This window comes from Pantherophis guttatus, chromosome 5 (assembly GCF_059756535.1).
Source record: "Pantherophis guttatus breed Tessera chromosome 5, ASM5975653v1, whole genome shotgun sequence".
Taxonomy (NCBI): domain Eukaryota; kingdom Metazoa; phylum Chordata; class Lepidosauria; order Squamata; family Colubridae; genus Pantherophis; species Pantherophis guttatus.
In genome coordinates, this window is record NC_142067.1 from 104101736 (window position 1) to 104120773 (window position 19038).

Genomic DNA, 19038 nt, shown 5'->3' on the forward strand with positions numbered 1-19038 from the left:
GCAAATGGACACAATAACATAATGACAATGAAAAGTTGCAGACTTGACTAATCTCATCAACCTCTGCCTCCCAGCTGAGCACCATCAGTGGTAGCATAAAAAATGGCATTTGCTGAATCCCTGGAATGCCAACATTTGTGGGGACTGAAACTGCTTCATTTTGATTTTTTCAAAAAAATAAAATACAGTGTTGTCCAAATGTGGATAGTGAGTTTTGTCTGAACTAAGAGGACATCAGGTAATGAAGATGATTAGCACCGATTTTAATGGATTATCTTTTCTTCATGCAGCACAAGTAATTCTAATTCCAATTTTATCTAATATCTAATTCTAGATAAGGAAACTGCAGTAATAAATCATGTGTTTAAAGACTCACCTTTTTTCTCTTTAAAAAGGGGGGAAATATAGCGTATTTTTTGGAGTATAAGACTCACCGGAGTATAAGACGCACCTTAGTTTTTGGGGAGTAAAATAAGAAAAAAGCTGATTGACAGGTGGATCGGCTTCCCAGAATACGCCCAATCAGCTGTTCCCAGAGGTGAATTGGTTGTGAGTTCTGTGCCTTGCTTTTTTTTTTTTTTTTTTTTTTGCTTTTTTTCATGCCTCTGAAAGCCTCCGAAACAGAGCTTCAGAAAAAAAACCTCTGAAGCTCTGTTTGGGGGCTTCTTTTCTGAAGCTCTGTTTGAGGGCTTCTTTTCTGAAGCTTCGTTTCTGATGCTTTTTTCAGCCTTTGAAACCTCTGTTTGAGAAGCTGGGCGGGCCTCCATTCGGAGTATAAAGCACACCAGATTTTCACCCTCTTTTTGGGGAGAAAAAGGTGTGTTTTATACTCCGAAAAATATGGTAGTATGTGTTTCAGCACAGTGCTTTAATATGAAACCACAGCTATCTGACAACATATTTTTAATCTAATAACACGTCAATATATTGAACGAAATGAAACTGACAGAAAAAATTGATTTGGGTTTTTTTTTTAAATTCAGACTTCCTTTGTATGTCAGAAAGACCCACATGAGATATGGAAAAATTCAGGAAATCCAAAAGTGGGAAAATATTTTTTCACAGTACAGTTGGCTGAAAATTAAGGGGTAGTGAAGTGATAAATATTAAAGAGAGATGCTCATCATTACTCTTTGATCCTCCTGTAATATATTAGTTATTTTTTGCTTGTTACCCATTATGTTTAAATATTAATTTGGTGTGAAACCTCACCTATTCTGAAAATAAATGATTGATTTATAGTGAATAAATGTATTTGTACTAGGGAAATATTATGACTCAGCAACTCAGCTCTAAACCTTAGCCACTGCCAAATTCCAGCATTATCATCTTCTTTATTGCCCCTCGTTGTTTATAATGAGATACTGAAGAAGACTAGTTTCAATATAGTGCATGAGCGCCTGGACAAGCATTTCTTCCTCTTCAAAATGCAGGAGGACCATTTAAGGGAATCTGATATTTTAACCTCTGCATTTCCAATGACACAATCAACTTGGAATTTTTCACATTGTTCGGAAAATGCCACCATCTGCAAAGGGACATCCTGCTTAAAGCCGACAGATAATTACAACGAAGTTTTGAGTGTAACCTTAAGTACTGTCCTAACTGTTATGCTGGCACTGGTGATGTTCTCCATGGGCTGCAATGTGGAACTGAAGAAATTTTTAGGACACATAAAAAGGCCTTGGGGTATCATTGTGGGTATCCTTTGCCAGTTTGGAATCATGCCCCTCTTGGGTTTTACACTAGCATTTGCTTTTGATGTGCTTCCAATTCAAGCTGTTGCAGTGATCATCATGGGATGTTGTCCTGGTGGGACAGCTTCAAACATTTTAGCTTATTGGCTGGATGGTGACATGGACCTAAGGTAAGAGTGATTTGCTTTTTCTTTTCTTTTTTTTAAATTTGATTTATATGCCGCCCTTCTCCGGAGACTCAAGGCGGCTTACAATGCGTTAAGCAATAGCCTTCATACTTTTGTATATTTATACAAAGTCAGCTTATTGACCCCACAAACTGGGTCCTCAATTTACCCACCTTAGAAAGGATGGAAGGCTGAGTCGACCTTGAGCCTGGTGAGAATTGAACTCACAGTAATTGCAGGCAGCTGGATGTTAAATGCTGCCTTAGGAGGCATTAGCCTCCTACGCCACTCAGACTTCTTTTAAAAAAATTGAACCTTAAAACTCCTACTTTGTGCATGTTTATTTGTGAGAGAACCCACTGAAATCAATAGAAGTTATAATTTAACAAACACAATGCAGTGTACCTCTTGATAAAACATTGTACTTGAAAATATTGCTCTCCACCTTCCACCTTATTAGAAAACACTCCTAACAGAATGGCTTGAACACAACTGCTTTGCAGATATGCCCACTTTGAATCTTGGCAGAAGTGCATCTTGACCTGCAATATTCAATCTGGTACCATCGATCTCTTCAAAATAAATAGTTATACTGACAGAGAGAGAAAAAGAGAGAGGAGACCAAATCAAAGTGCTCAAGTGCTTTCATTGGGAATAGCGGGAGTACAGTGAACTCCAACTGGAGAAAATGAATGTCTGTGTCCTCAGTATAAAATACAGAACAATGAATTAGATTAAAGTGAAAGTAAGTGTGAGTAGGTCTAAAATGGAAGAGTAAAAGAGAACTTCTCAAATCAGGTTTTCTGATCGTTGATCAACGATCAGCATAAGAACAGATATGGCAAAAAAAAAGGTGAATGGAAATTGAAGGGTGGAAGAATTCCAAAATTCAGAGAAGAAGGAACCATTTTGGAGGTTCTTTGAAAATGTTAGGCACCATTAAATTTGGGAAGAATAAAACAAAACAAAGCAAAAGCACCACTGAAACAAAAGAGGAGAAAGAAGATCAAGAGAGGGAAAAGATTAGAAGCACATTTATATATTTCAGTTCTATTTTTTACATATTTTGATCAAAGGTTTTGAAAAGTTGGCAGGTACTTTCCTGAACTTGGTGCATGACTCATTCTAGGGTTGTGGCTTTTTTCTGCTTCATTTTTCTTTAGTTATTAAGATAGATAGCTAGAACCTGAAAGGTAACAGAATTAATCTTATTACACAGATAAAAGGAATGCGGTCCAAAGTCAGATCCTGCTTGCTGCTACCAATATATGTGTGTGATCTGATCGAGCACAACAGTAGATATATTCAGAATCTTAAACCAACCCAAAATCTGTACTAGCACAAGTAAAGCTTGGCAGAATGTAACATCTGATTTGGAAGTTGTCACCAATGCCAAACTATTAAATTGCTTTTGAAAGCTGGGCTCAGAAGAGCCAGTTCAGAAATATATATTCGTTCCAGTCAACTATTCACAGGTGACCTGCAATATTTATCAGATTGCATGTGTTTAAGGTCCTTATGGGGATGCATATGGATTGGCGTATGGAAAATGCCTGCAAGAACAGACTGGTGAATAGGGTATTCTAGCCCACGCACAAAAGTTGTATTCTCTGCATTAAATCATAGGAATTTTGCACTACACATGTTGCTATGGACAACAATATTATGTTCCAAAATAAACTGAGAATAGATATTGTGTGGGGTCCTCAATGCTCTCTGAACTCGGTTGTTTTCTTGCATTTCATTACCCAAATTATGTAACATCATCAGTGCTAGTGCTAATAGGTATTGTTTTAAAATTTAAATATTTTTGGATTTTTAAAAGGTTATCATCCATAAATGCTAACAATACTTATACATTAATCATGTCCCACTTTGTTTTTGTTAGAAGCTATTGGGATTTTGTCTAGATACTCTTAAATAGTTTTCCTGTACTAATTAGCTAAATTAAACTGATGCCCACACAAATAGAGTCACTGCTTTCAATGAAATCCTGTCCATGTTTATTTAGCTATAAAGCCTATTGTACTCACTGGGATTTATTTCCAAGTAAGTTTAAGATTGAGTCAAAGGTTACATACATTAAATAAGTAATATTTCCCATAATAACAAATGCCTGGCTTAAGTGTTTAACAGAATCAGATTTTCTGTCTAAATTTTGCTTGCATTCCCTCCCAATTGTAATTAATTATTGTTTGTGATCCCTATTGGGACAAATCAAAGAATAATAGAATTTGTTTATTTTAGTCCCTCTTCTCCATTAATATTATAAATACTTTATTATTGGGATATTATACTTCAATGAGCAAAATGAGCTTTATTAATGCAATTCTTATATTTACTATAAAAATAAGTAGGGTTCAGCAAGGCTTATTCACATACAAATTCAACTTGTCAATACTATCTTAGGTATGTACTGTATATTCAGACATAATTCCCATTATTTTCCAATAAATAGGTAATCTTTAAGGTTCAGACCCCTCACATCCTGGACATAAATTGTTTCAACTTCTAGCCTCAAAACGATGCTATAGGGCACTTCACACCAGAACAACAAGACACAAGCACAGTTTTTCCCCCATGCCATCACTCTGCTAAACAACTAGTTCTCACAACACTGTCAAACTATTTACTAAAACTGTATTACTATTCTTCTTCTCATCCTTCCTATTACCTATTTTCTTTTCTACTTATGACTATAACGTTGTTGCTTGTATCTTTACGATTTATATTGTTTATTAGTTCCTAGTATGATTTATGTTGATTGCTTATTTAGTATCCTATGACTATCATTAAGTGTTGTATCTTATGATTCATGATTAAGGTATTTATGATGACTATTATCATGATTTATCACTTATATCTTTTATGTACACTGAGAGTTTACGCACCAAAGACAAATTCCTTGTGTGTCCAATCACACTTGGCCAATGAAAAATCCTATTCTATTCTATTCTGTTCTATTCTGTTCTATTCTATTCTATTCTATTCTACTCTACTCTACTCTACTCTACTCTACTCTACTCTACTTTACTCTACTCTATTCTATTTTTCAGCTCATGATTTCTCAATTTTTAATTTATTTCCATTTTCATTATCCTTGGAATTTCTGTTTCTATATTTAAATTCCTATATTTAAGAATCCTTCCAGGCTATCAATTCCTAACCCTACTACTTAAAATTGCCTTTGTGCATTTTCTCTCTCTCCCCTGCCCCCCACCCTGTGTGTGTGTGTGTGTGTGTGTTATGCCTTGAAAACAGAAGCAAAACTGGAAAAATACTGAAACATTATATATAAAATGACATCGGGATGCCTCTTCCTACAATTCTTTTAAAAAGGCAGAGTGAATGCATGATAAAGATTTCTTATTTATTTATTTGAAGAGCTAACATAGCCACCAGTTTAAACAATGTGATCCCAGGTGACTTCAACAGCAAATAACCATAATCAAATACAACAGTCAGCAATAAATAATAATAGCTGACCCACATTCATAAAATCTGATATCCTCCCTCATCCTGGTCCCCATACCTGGTACAACAGGCAAGGTTTCAAATGCTTTTTAAAGACCAGCAGGGACCAACTGAACATCACGGGAGAAAAATCACTTGAGGATTTCCTTATGATATGCCTGTTACTTTACAAAACTGCTATTTATAGGCATTATACCATTACAGGTATTCCTCGAGTTATGTCTGTAATGGAGCCTGCCCATTATGGCTGTAAATTGTCATGGTTGTAAAACTACTAAATTTTACATTTTTTTTCAGCAGTCAATGCTACATTTACATCCCCTATGAACACTGCAGTCACCACAGTTGTTAAGCAATTTCCATGGCTGTTAAGCCAATCTATTCTTCATTAAGTGCCACTTTTCAGCAAACCGTCATTAAAACATGATCAGTGACTATGAGATGCTTCAAATGGCTGTAATGTGTTGCCAACTTTCCAAAGTGTGGTCATCTGACTTGGGGGGAGGGCACAGCTAACTGTTGGGACTTCAGAACCAGATCATTATTCCCCTTTTTCAAGTAGGTCATAACTTTGAACCATTGCAAAGTGACTAGTAGTAAGTCAAGGACTACCTGTATTGCAAACATCATCCTCACAGTTATATCTGAAACCTGGCAATAAGTACATGTTTGTGAGAAACCACAATTTAGCATCCATAAAATATTAGAAGCTAACATGGTAACAACAGTAACAACTGGCTCTTTTTCAGCATCAGTATGACAACGTGTTCAACCCTGCTGGCCATGGGCATGATGCCGCTTTGTATCTTTGTCTACACCAGGATTTGGACAGATTTCAACTCCGTTTACATCCCCTATGACAGCATTGGTAAGCTAAATGTGCCTTTTTTTTCTCCCACAATCATTCCAAGATCCATTTTTTACAGCTAAAGTCTGCAATAGAAAATCACTCATAACCTCCATGGTTGTATACTTGGGGATAATTAGTCTGAAGCTTTAGGACTTCTCTCATAACAGATGCTTGGCATCTTTTAACACAACTGACAGAATCAGGAATGGCATAAAGCTGAGATTAACTCCCCACAGTAAACACTTGGTTGCCAGAGAGACAGATGATGCATTTTCAACAGTGACATATAAGCCCGGTTGGGAGTTGAAATGACCAATATTGTTCATGCCTCCTTGTCAGTGGAAAATCTATGATATTGTAATTATACTTACAATTGTTGACAAGAATTAACAACATAAAATTAAGGCATATTTAAAAATATGGATGTTGGGAAAGACGGAAGGCGAAAGGAGAAGGGGACAGCAGAGAATGAGATGGTTAGACAGTGTCATCAATGCAATGAGCATGAGTTTGGGCAAATTCCGGGAGAGGAGGGAAGGCAAGGAGGCCTGGTGTGCTGTGATCCATGGGGTTGCGAAGAATCAGACACGACTTAGTGACTGAACAACAAAAAGAACATGGCTCTTTACCAGAGGTGGGTTTCAGCAGGTTCTGACCAGTTCTGGAGAACCGGTAGTGGAAATTTTTAGTAGTTCAGAGAACCGGTAGTAAAAATTCTGACTGGCCCCGCCCCCATCTATTCTCTGCCTCCCAAGTCCCAGCTGATTGGGAGGGAATGGGGATTTTGCAATAACCTTCCCCTGGATTGGGGAGGGAATGGAGATTTTACAGTATCCTTCCCCTGGAAGTGGGGTGGGAATGGAGATTTTACAGTATCTTTCCCCTACCACACCCACCAAGACATGCCACGCCCACCAAGCCACACCCACAGAACCAGTAGTAAAAAAATTTGAAACCCACCACTGACCTATACCCTCTGAAAGTGATGGCACATACATCTCTGTAAAATGTGTCTTACTTTCAAACAAAATATAAGGCTTATGGTGTTCTTCCTTTAAAAGAATGTTAAGATTTGACTGCACCAAGATAAGTTCAGACAACAAATTCTGCAGTTTAAACTGCTCTATTATTTTGTGTTAACTGGAGAAACATGGAAATACCTGTGCTCCAAGTACCTTCTCTAAGACCATGCAAACCCAATCAATTAAAAAAAAATAGGAAAACCAAAAAATGTACAATGGTGATAATTTAATGCATACATTTCCACTATTATAATGGACATAAGTATATTGCATTGTATGAGTACATCATGAAAATGCCTTATGAGATGGTCCAATTGGTAACCAAAGGAATTATGCGGTAATGACTGCAACATCAAGATCCTCAGACCATCTCAAAAGCTTTGAAATCCAAATAAGCTAGCAACATATTCACAACTATTAATAGGAATCCCTAATCCCATCCATAAAATAACAAGTTTGGAAGACATAATCAGTTATAAAATAAACATTTTTCAGAATGCTACTTGCAATCTTCTTTATCCCTATTCCCACAAAATACATACATATATACAGTATATTTGTGCCACTTATAGCTTTTGTATCGATTGTGAGGTTAGTGTCCATGTTTCACCAGCATATGTTAGAGCAGGTAGCACACACTGATCGAAAACTTTTCTCTTCAAGCATAGGGGGAGGTTGCTCTTGAAAATCACACTTAGCTTGCCGAATGCCTGCCAACCACATTTAATTTCCATTCAATTTCCTTTATTGTATCATCTTCCATTGAGATCCATTGGCCAAGGTATATGTAGTGGTCTATTACATCTAGTTCTTCTTCACATATAAAAAATGGAATGGAAATGGGCTACTCACATAACAAGACGAACTGATGGCAGGTGGATCAAGGCAGTCATGGATCCCACTTGTTAAAAAGTGTCCACAAAAGAGACCTAAAACAAGATAGATTGACGACATCAGCAAGTATTGCGGGCACACAAAGCTCAGGACTTTATAGGTTGGAAACATGCAGAGGAGGCCTTTGTCCTGCAGCGGATAGACAATGGCTAAAATGATGAATGATGATATATACATACATACATACATACATACATACATACATACATACATTGGTGAAATCCATTTTTTTTTACTACTGTTTCTTTGGGCGTGGCTTGTTGGGCGTGGTGTGGCTTGGTGGGCATAGCTTGGTGGGCATGGCAGGGGAAGGATACTGCAAAATCCCCATTCCCACCCCACTCTGGGGCCAGCCAGAGGTAGTATTTGCCTGTTCTCTGAACTACTCAAAATGTCCACTACCGGTTCTCCAGAACCTGTCAGAACCTGCTGGATTTCACACATACATACATACATTTGTTCATTTGTTTGTTTGCCATTTTTCAAGGTTGGTGGCTAAACAAAGCCTTGGTCTGCAGGTATTCATCATTAGTAGACAACAGAGATTCTTGAATCTCTTTTCTTGAAAACTCAGATAAGCAATATTACACTGTGCATATAGTATAACATTTCTGACATTGACTGGCATAATCTCCACTCATTCTAGTTTTGGAGATGGATATAGTTTTATCTTTTTGTCTGCAGTTGTTACCTAATTCTACCCAAGTAGCAAAATAAGCTCAATTATAAGGTTAAATCACTACTTAGTTTTAAAATTCATCTTCCTATTGTCTGGAAATTGGCCAGGATTTATGCCTCCTGCTAAACATAAAAGCTACAGCATTTGTGAATTTTCTATGTTTGTCCGCAGGAGACATGAAACTTCATTTCTCAAATCTCACTTTGGATTCAAGCCACAACCCAAATCAAACAGCCTCTGATACTGTTTAAATTTAATTAAGTGCTGTTTCTAAATCACTAATGTGGGCACAAACTAATTTTTGGAGTCTATGTGCAATCCTAATAAAAGCCAAGAAAAGGGGAAATAAATGGAAAAGGCTGAGAACAAAGAAGTTCAAAGAAAATCTGACAGATAAGAATGTATATAAAATGGCTTTGTGGGAGAGGAATGTTAAGACTGGCCAGGAGAAAGGTAGAACAAAGGAGGATGAAAATAGTTAATGAACTAAAAAGCTGGAAACTAAGAAAACTATTGAGATAAAGCTATGGAAATGCGGTAAAGAAGAAACAATGAGAAAATTAGAAGTGTGTAACCTTTTTTAAAGAATATCTTGCTATGAGCTTAGAATAAACAACCCATTAGAGGTTTCAAGTGTATTATATTTTGATGGTACAAAATCCCAAATATTTTCCAAATAATTCCCCCAAGTGAGCAATGGGAGCCTGAAACAAGTCCATTACTGCTGCATTTTTAACTACGTCCATATAAGTCCACATTAAGTGCTACCTACATTCAATCTCCATTTTAAAAGGATGATATTAAAAACATCTCCATGGCAAATAACTTTTAAGCACACATTTTTCAAGCAAATAAATTTAATACATAATAAATAAATAAACCAGCCCTGCAAAAAGCTATAGAACTCAGCAAAGAAGCAGCTAACCAGCAAAGAAGAAACAATAGATTCATTTCAACATACTTCATGAACGACATAACAAAAATACACTTGCATGGCTGCTGCCATGAAACATTACTTCTAATGCACATTCACTGTTCAATTTTTTTCTATTTATTAAGATAGATTTGTCTCAATAAACAAAGAAAGCAAAATAATTTCTCATTTGGTCCCCTGAAAGCTCAACAGAATAGTAAATCTATTTGTGATGGATGTGCACAGTATTCTTTTTAGTTTAGAACCTGCCTAAGAAAGAATAAAACAAAGATAACAGCATTATTTTACAACCCATAAACTTTCAATAACGATGAATAAAAACAGTACTACTTAGGCAGTAAGCAAGCAGCAGTCAACTTGTGTCTCTCTCCCCAAAGTAGCAGTTCAAAATGGTTCTTAGGCTCTAAACATGTCCTTATAGCTGCCATTCCTCAATTCCATCCACCTCTTCTCTTCAACTAGCTGTAGCTAATGGCTGAAGAACTGGACTTTATGCCTACTATTGTATTGATTAATACACTCTAATTCCACAGAACTTGGAGGAATAGAAATAAGCACCTTCCGAACAACATGAAATAAAAGAAATTATTTTATCACAAGCATGGAATACAAATCCAGGACAAATTCTAGAGTATTTTGTTTCGCACTGAGGATACTCAAAATAGTCATTTTAAGCTCAGAACCTTTGAAGCTCAAATTCTTTTCCCTTTCCCAATCAAACCGCAGGAAAGTTGGTTGGTTGGTGGGTGGTGGGTGGGTGGGTGGGTGGTTAGTTGGTTGGTTGGTTGGTTGGTTGGTTGGTTGGTTGATTGGCTGGTTGGTTGGTTGGTTGGTTGATTATGTGCTGTTAGGTTGGTATTGACTCTTAGCAACCATATAGATTGAATTTCTCACTCTGGTTGATACATCCCCAACCTGACTCTTCAGGTCTTCCAACAGGGATAATACTAGAGTTCAGTTGACTTGCTACTATCATGTTTCCCCGAAATTAAGACCCTGTCTTATATTTTTTTGAACCCTGAAATAAGCACTTGGGCTGTCTTATTGTGGAACAAGATGGGGTTCCTTTTGCTGTCTTACCTGATTTCCAGTTCTGCATTTAAATATTTTTGGGGAGGGCTTATTTTTGGGGGGAGGCTTATTTTAGCACATGCGCTCAAAAATCCGATTGGGCTTATTATCAGGGGATATCTTATTTTCGGGGAAACAGTGTAGTTATTGTTTTCTCTATACTATTGTTTTTCCCAACCTGATGGACATCATTCTAAAGGGTGTTAGGTTTTTGTCTCAAGTTATCAAATTATAGCAGTAAATACAATTATTTGCAACTACAGCTTTTACCAAAATTTATATAAAATTGCAATAATTTATATCAGTTTTATTCATCCCCTCCAATATTAATAGCACTTTCAGTCAATAGCATTCCATAATTAATAGTGGTAAGGACAGGGGAAGGAAGGAAGGTGGGTTCTTCTCATATGATGCAGAAAATACAGGCCCCGCTATGGCCCACTTCGCCAGTGTCTCACTGTTGAGTGACCAAGCTAACCTGCTTATTAGTTGCACACCCAGAAACGTGATACTACTAACCACCTCCTCAGTTGAATTATTAATAGACAGAGGTGTATGGCTGTCCCTGCCTTTTCTGAAATCGATAATGATCTCTCTTGTTTTACCTACATTTAAAACCAGATTATTTTTTACTACACCAGCTCACCAAACCTTCTACCTCCTCCTGGTAAGCACCCTCATTATCATTCTGAATAAGACCCACTACTATTGCATACAGAGATATACCGTTATGAAAGAAGCTTTAAGCAAGGAAGGAAAACATCCATGCTCCCGTAGTTTTCTTGGCAAGATCTGGAGAAGTGGATTGCCAATGTCTCCTTTCTAGGCCGAAAGAAAATGACTAGCCTAAAGTCACCCAGCTGGCATTGTACCTAAAGTGGGGTTACAATTCACAGCCTCCCAGTTTCTATCTTGATATGTTAAACACCAAAGCAAACAGATTCCTATCTCTTTTTTATGATGGTTTATTTTAATCAGTCATTAATAACATATTTATTTCTTTGTCGTCTATTATTCTAAACTCTGGTAGTTTTCTGTAGTATGACTCCTGGTAGAGATATACTTTCATAAACAGATACAAGTCAGATCTATATGTGCATTTTATTGGGAGGAGAAAATATCCGAGATAGTGTTTAGCAGGCAAACCAATTTTTTTTTAAAAAATGACAATTGTGTTGAGAATTTAAAACTTGAGCAGATATAAGAAACTGTTGACTTAAATTAGAGCTACCTTACTTTTAGGTGAAAATTGGGCACTCCTGTACTGGAAAAGGATATATAGCAGGTTTGCCTTCTCTAAATTCATGGCTTGATTAATGTAAGTAAAGAATATCAAGTAATCCTATTTACAAACAATGTGTGGTAGTTATTGATAAACCTAACTCTTCCTTACAAAAATTAAAGAGTAGATGCCTTTGGGGATTATTAAATTGTCAAAGTCAGGGATTTTTTGGAAACTTTTGATGGTGCCCAGAGGCAATAAGTAATACCTTGGACTGAAAATGCATATATCAGGTGATGAGCATTTGAGGAAAAATTATTACCTTAAAAATGAAACCGGAGATAGTGTATACCATATCTGGCATACTTAAAATGTATTTTCTGGAAGTCAATGGTCGGTTTTGGATGTTTACTTGGTGAAAAATCTCCTTGTTTTTGACCCAGTTGTCAGAACAGATGGCTTTAATTTACAGATGACGTTTGCACTGCAACATCTATATTCCATTTTGGGGGGTAATGAATGGCAAACTTTGCCCACTGGAAACTTTCTTTAAAGTATCTTCTTGAGATCTGTGTATTTGATACCACTTATAATTGGAGGATTTTAGGCTTAACTACTTGGAAGGATGGAATTCTCTTTCTGCAATGTCAGCTATTAGGGAATTCTGATATATAATAACTTGGCCAAAAACACCTAATTAAACCATGGAGTACATTGCCTTAGACCCACAATAAAATTACATTATCCAAGAAGTCAAACTGTAAAGATAATTTGCCAAAAATATAGAGTGGCACTATCTAGACATAGTCTGGCATGCTTACTGTTATGTTACCTAGAAGATTTACTGTTTTGTACTAAAGCAGGAGTGTCAAACTCAAGGCCCAGGAGCCGGCTCCAGCCCATGGGGTGCTTAGATCTGGGCCGTGGGGCCACCCTGGAAACAGCAAAGGACTGGCCCGCAGTGCCTTTCCCAGTGAAAATAGAGCTTAGGAGGCGCTGTTTTCACTGGCAGCGGGTTGCAGTAGGCCGTTGCAGCTGAAAATGGAGCTTGGGAGCCCATTTTTGCTGGCAGAGCACTCAGGTCCCCACAGGCACCCCCAACACGAGTGACGTCGAGCTGGCCATGCCCACCCTGGCCCCCCGAGATCAAATACAACCCTGATGCGGCCCTTAATGAAATCAAGTTTGATATCCCTGTACTAAAGGATACTCCTACAAATAATTATTAGTAAATACACTGTTAAGTGTTTGAAAGTATAAGTAGAGACGGATAAATAATTAGAGTGCTGCGTTTGGGAATGCCAATGGAAGTTCATTTTGCCATCTTCATGCAAACCACAGTTAATTAAATCATTAATTGATATTATTAATTAATTTCATCAATTAGTAACTTAATTAATATAGTTAATTAACATAGTTAATTAAGTTATTGAGTGGTGCATATTGGACATATACATGTATTTTAAAGAAGAAATTGATGGATTTGTAGATTGGAGTCTTCTACTCCAATCTCCTGCCCAAGCCAGGAGTTCTTATACCATCAGGTACTTTATGGAGAAATGATGCTCAAAAATGTAACTTTGTACCATATAGTGCTTCCTTTTAGACAGGAGTTATTTTTTCATATTAACTTTATTTTATAATTTTATTTTTAAATTACTTAGTGAACATATGCAAGATTCATTGGTTTTTGAATAATATACCAAAGATTGGAAATTTGTGTAAGACCATCATCAAGAATATTTCCCCCTTTATTTTTGAAAGAATAATTGACACTACAAATACAAAAGTCTGAAAAACTTGCAATTTTTTTTATAATTTGGACATGCATTTTACTGCTATGAGTCCTGATTTGGAGAATCACTTAGAAATAACTTACTAATTTATATAATTAATTTCTACTTAGTTAAGTAAACTGACTTGTATAACATAGCATACATAACCCTGATTTTGATTAGTGGATAAGAGCTTTGAGATTTTTTTTTCATCCTTTTCTTTTTAAAAAAGTCCATTTCTTTCAGCCTACGTGCCTTTTCCACAATTTAACCTGTTGTTGTTTTTTGCAGGCATTTCATTGGTTGCGCTTGTCATTCCTGTTTCCTTTGGGATATTTTTTAAGCATCAATGGCCCAGGCTAGCTAAAATTATTCTTAAGGTAAGGCTGAACAATTATGAATACTTATTCAGAGAACATTCAAGATATAATTGAGGGCTGATTGTGATCTGAATGTATTATATGGTGGTTTTTTTCTTACCTTGGCTGCCTTCATACATTTTTAATGTTGTTTTTGTCTGTTGTGACTATGTTTTTATGTGTTGTTGGGTGCCTAGAGCGGCTATAGCAAGGTGGGCAGCCCTATAAATCTAACAAACAAATACATTCTTACACAAACATACTGGAACTATCACTTTTGTTACCTTAACTAAATTTGAATGCTGGAGAAATAAACGAAATATGTCAACTTAATTATTTAAGAGATTTGTTTCTCACTCATTCCCCTTAAGCAGTAGTGGGTTCCACTTACCTTCACTACCAGTTTGGAACTGTGAGCGTGCGCATTGCAGAACCTTCTGTGCATGCGCAGAGTGTCCGTGATGACGTCTGGGCAGGTAGGTGGAGCCTCCCACCGCTGCCACTTCCAGTTTGCCCAAACTGGGCTGAACCGGTAGAAACACACCATTGCCCTTAAGAACTTTCAGAGATCATATCAAACCCAAAAGAAGGAACTGCAAATTTACTTATTTCCTTTTTTTAACAGTCCAAGCTATTCTAATATATGAGGCAGAAAATATCACTATGTTACAGAAAATATAGTCATAATTTTAATAAACTGACCTACTGATCAATTATTTTTAATAATATTGCCATACTTGGGCAGCTTGAGTTTACCCCATAATAGAATTGATCCTGATTCTACTGTATAGGGTGAAAGATTTCAAGACTACAGTTTGTGCTGGTGATATATTAAATATGTATTCTCTCTCTTTCCCTCAGATTGGTTCCATAAGTGGTGGCATTCTCATAGTGATTATAGCTGTGGTTGGAGGAATATTATACCAAAGTTCCTGGACAATTACTCCTGCACTCTGGATTATTGGGACTATCTTTCCAGCTGCTGGTTATTCTCTAGGCTTTTTCTTGGCTCGCATAGCTGGCCAATCCTGGCACAGGTAGGATTTGTTCCACAACTAATAGTATAATCCTATCTAGCATAAATCATATTGTCTCCCTTTTTTAAAAAAATTATTTAAAATTTGAAATTAATTAACCATAGAGTTATAGACTGCCTTTACTTATTCTGTTTACAGCCCCTAGTCATTCTCTGTTTCCTTTTTTTATAAAATTGATATTCCCAAACTATACAATAACCATGTTTTAGAAATCTTTCTGGTTTGAAAAAAAATAACCATCCTTCCTTTACAAAAGCATCATGACAACTCTACTTGGTTCACAACATTCAATTGTTCAGTCTTCTCCAACCTCATCTCAGATCCAGAAACAATTTAAATGAGCTTATACTGAAACTTTTGATGCATCATAAATTCATAACTGTCAGTAAGAAAGAGCGGTGGCAGCTAATCTAAGATCTACTGTATCTACAATTTATCATTAATCCTTGTGTAGTTCAATAAATGCATAAAATGTTCATGATGTAGCCTTAGATCTGCCTAGAGAAGGAAGTTCCCTCACAACATCTCAATAAAGGAGAATATTTGTAGCTCAGGCTTGAAATGAAGGATCCAAGTCTCTGAACTTGGCTGTTTTCTTCCAGATGTTTCATTACCCAAACTAGGTAACACCATCAGTGCTAATTCCTTGTTGAGACCTGTATTCTTTTAGGGAAAGCAATTAGGGGCTTCATACTGGCAGTGAGTTGTCCTAAAATCCAAAGTAGACGTTATGCAAGTATAGACAGACATGCAGTATATACATATACATTCTCCATATCCTGACCCAGGAATCATACAATAGGGCAGAATGGATCATCAGTTCAAGCTCAAGCACAATAAAATAATTATGCCCCCGGCCAGACTTTTAGTCAATCAAGTTCAAGGCTAGTAGATAGGTCAGAGATTTTGTATGCAAGATATTATCAGATCCTGATAAAAGATCTGTGAATAAGAATTTTTGTCCTTGGGAATGAGCAAGGCTTTGTTTTGTAACAGAAATCAAGCTGTTAGGGAAATTGTTCCAGCCTTTGGCTACTTTCTGCCAGAAGCTTTGTCCCTGGAAGCATCTGGCCTTCAACCAAACAGAACTGACTTATCAGAACTGATTGCAGAAGTCAAACTACTCAGGAATTGATCATTATTCCCAAACAGACCAATTCCTACTAAGGCTCTTTCTCAAGCAATCTGGTGATTATTTCTTTTTCCACCCTTCCTTACTTCTTTTAGATGCCGTACGGTTGCTCTAGAAACAGGAATGCAGAATGCTCAGCTGTGTACTACCATTGTTCAACTCTCCTTCAGTCAGGAACAACTGGCACTAATGTTTACTTTTCCGCTCATCTATTCCCTTTTCCAGCTTGCTTTTGCAGCAATAATTCTGGGAGGTAAGCTACCATTTGGATCTTTCATTTTTAAAATCAGGAAGTCATTTCAGAGGCTTTGGTATTTATTCATGCAGCACAGATGATTCTATTTCCTGCAATTATCTCCCAAACAAAAACACATAACTTTTAAGATAAGGATGAACATGACTACATAAATTCTCTGGCTTGGTCAATATTAACCACAAAAGTAGAAATCAATCTGAAAAAATGCCCTAATTGTTGCCTTGAGGAGTATGGCCGGTCACAAAATTTCTATTTACGAGAAACCAAACAAAACCATGGGCTGCAACCACCCTCAATGTTATGTTGTAAATCAATGTTTGTCAACCTCAATAAAATTAAAATGCATGGGCTTCAACTCCCAGAACTGCCCAACCAGCATGCTGGCTGGAGACTTCTGGGAGTTGAAGTCCACGCCTCTTAAAGTTGTTGTTGAGAAACAATGTTGAAAATGTGGAGCTCAGAGGCCTTTTTGGAAATACTAATTATGCATGAAGATGCTTTGAAGGATGCAAGCTTCTCATTCTTTTCTAATTAAGAGAAACCACAAAATTAAATTTGGTAAGACATAGTGGATGTGAACTTGACAAGTGTCACAGAATATGTGGGAGAAACACAAGGGCATTTCAAAGTACCACATACAAGCTAACAGTTAAAAATGCAAAGTAAAAAAACTAAACAAAGGATATAAAGCATTCAGAAGTATCCACAAAATATAGGCAATCAAGATTGTAGCTGTGATGTTATGGTGAAATTTTCATCTGTTTTTCATGTGTGTTGCACGTTTAGAACAAATGATTTTAATGGTTCAACAAATTGTTGAACAGTCCTAATTCCCATCTTGACTTTTTTTACCATAATATGCGGACAAGTACACCCATACCATTTCCAAATAATAACTTCTCTTTTTCTAGAACTCTTGTCAGAGATGGAGGAGCTCAATCCTCTTTGACTTTTGGCCACAAATAGTAATCAAGAGTACAGATCTATACTCAGAGGTTAAGTGTGTTTTTATGTAACTATTAAATATTATCCAAGCTCCAAAGCAAATGTGATTTTGTTGGTGGTTGTTACTTCACTTCCTAACATGTCAGGCCATTGTCCTTAGTTTACCAGGTCTACAAAAGACATTTTGCTGATCGAAAGAACATTTTGCTAGAGAAAGAAAACGAAACTGAATCCGGGTCAGTGTCAACTTATTCAACAACAAATGGAGGATTTAAAATGGAAGAAGGAAAAAAAGAAAACCACATGACAGTGATGGCAAACGGGAAAGTATAAGAAGCATGGATTTTCTGGAACTGTTGCTTTTAAAAATTCTGCTCCTTAAAGAGAAATATTTTCAAATATTTGGAGTATACTTTTGTACAGATATCCTTCCCTTTAAATTATTCATTTACAATTGTACCCTTTGATCTTTCCGCTCACTTCTCTCTTCTTGGGGAAATAGAAGGAAAGTTGTTTTAATTTTCTGAGGTAGCAAAAAATGTATATGACAATAAAACATTAGAAATCTTTAAGTTTGTGATGTGTTTTGTGCTGAAGTACCATATTTTTGGGAGTATAAAATGCACCTTTTTCCCCCAAAAAAGAGGGTGAAAATCTGGGTGCGTCTTATACTCTGAATGTAGCCCTGCCCAGCCTTGCAAACGGAGATTTCAGAGGCTGAAAGAAGCCTCTGAAAGACGCTTTAGAAAAAAAGTCTCTAAAAGGCTTTTATCTAAAATAATATGGCTAGGGTCTGCTTCCAAAAAATAGCGGACAAGCGGGGGGGGGGGTGTTAAGTAGTAAAAAAATAAAAAAACTTTACAATTAAATTATATATTTTCTTACAAACATTTTAACACGTATTAAAATAATCACTTCAAAACTTTACTTAAAATTCAAAACATCAAATATATTATAATAATATGTAAAATATTAAATTACATTTTACTTTGCTGTCGTGTGTATTTTTTATTTGACTGCGCAGCTTTGATCAATTCTTTGTGTTTAAGGAATAATTCTTTAATTTCAGTACAACATTGAGAAATATTAAAAAATATACAAAGTTCACTTCGAACTGATGGTACAAGCAGTCGGTTACGTTCGTCAGTCCACAAATTTCCCATAATGCTGAAAATTCATTCAACGTTTGCATTTGATACCAGAATTGATGCACAATACTGGAACAGTTTCAGTGAACTCGGAGCTGGCTCTTTCTTGAAAAAGTACGTCCACTTATCAAGGGATGAATCGCCCTGCAGATGAACATAAACTTCTTCTAAGGCAGAAATTTCATCAAAGAGAGTGTTGGGTGGAAGTTCTTCTTGCCATGGTGATAATAACCAGATGTTCGTCATTTCTTCTAAAGTTGGAGGATTATTGCAATCAATTAGATTGAAACAACTTAGCATCTCATATACTGAATCAGTGAAATTATACCACTTTTCTAGGTATGCAATGGCTCTTTGATACACATTGAGGGCTTCT

General features: G+C 36.5%; 1 protein-coding gene across 1 annotated transcript; it reads left to right on the top strand.

The window, feature by feature from the left end:
- Positions 1-1353: 1353 nt before the first annotated feature.
- SLC10A2 (solute carrier family 10 member 2) lies at positions 1354-18086 on the top strand. Its single transcript, XM_034420395.2, has 6 exons — positions 1354-1867; positions 6088-6206; positions 14077-14165; positions 15006-15181; positions 16409-16566; positions 17675-18086. The coding sequence occupies exons 1-6, from the start codon at positions 1428-1430 to the stop codon at positions 17845-17847; spliced, it is 1155 nt and encodes a 384-aa protein (XP_034276286.1). The 5' UTR covers positions 1354-1427; the 3' UTR covers positions 17848-18086.
- Positions 18087-19038: the final 952 nt, after the last annotated feature.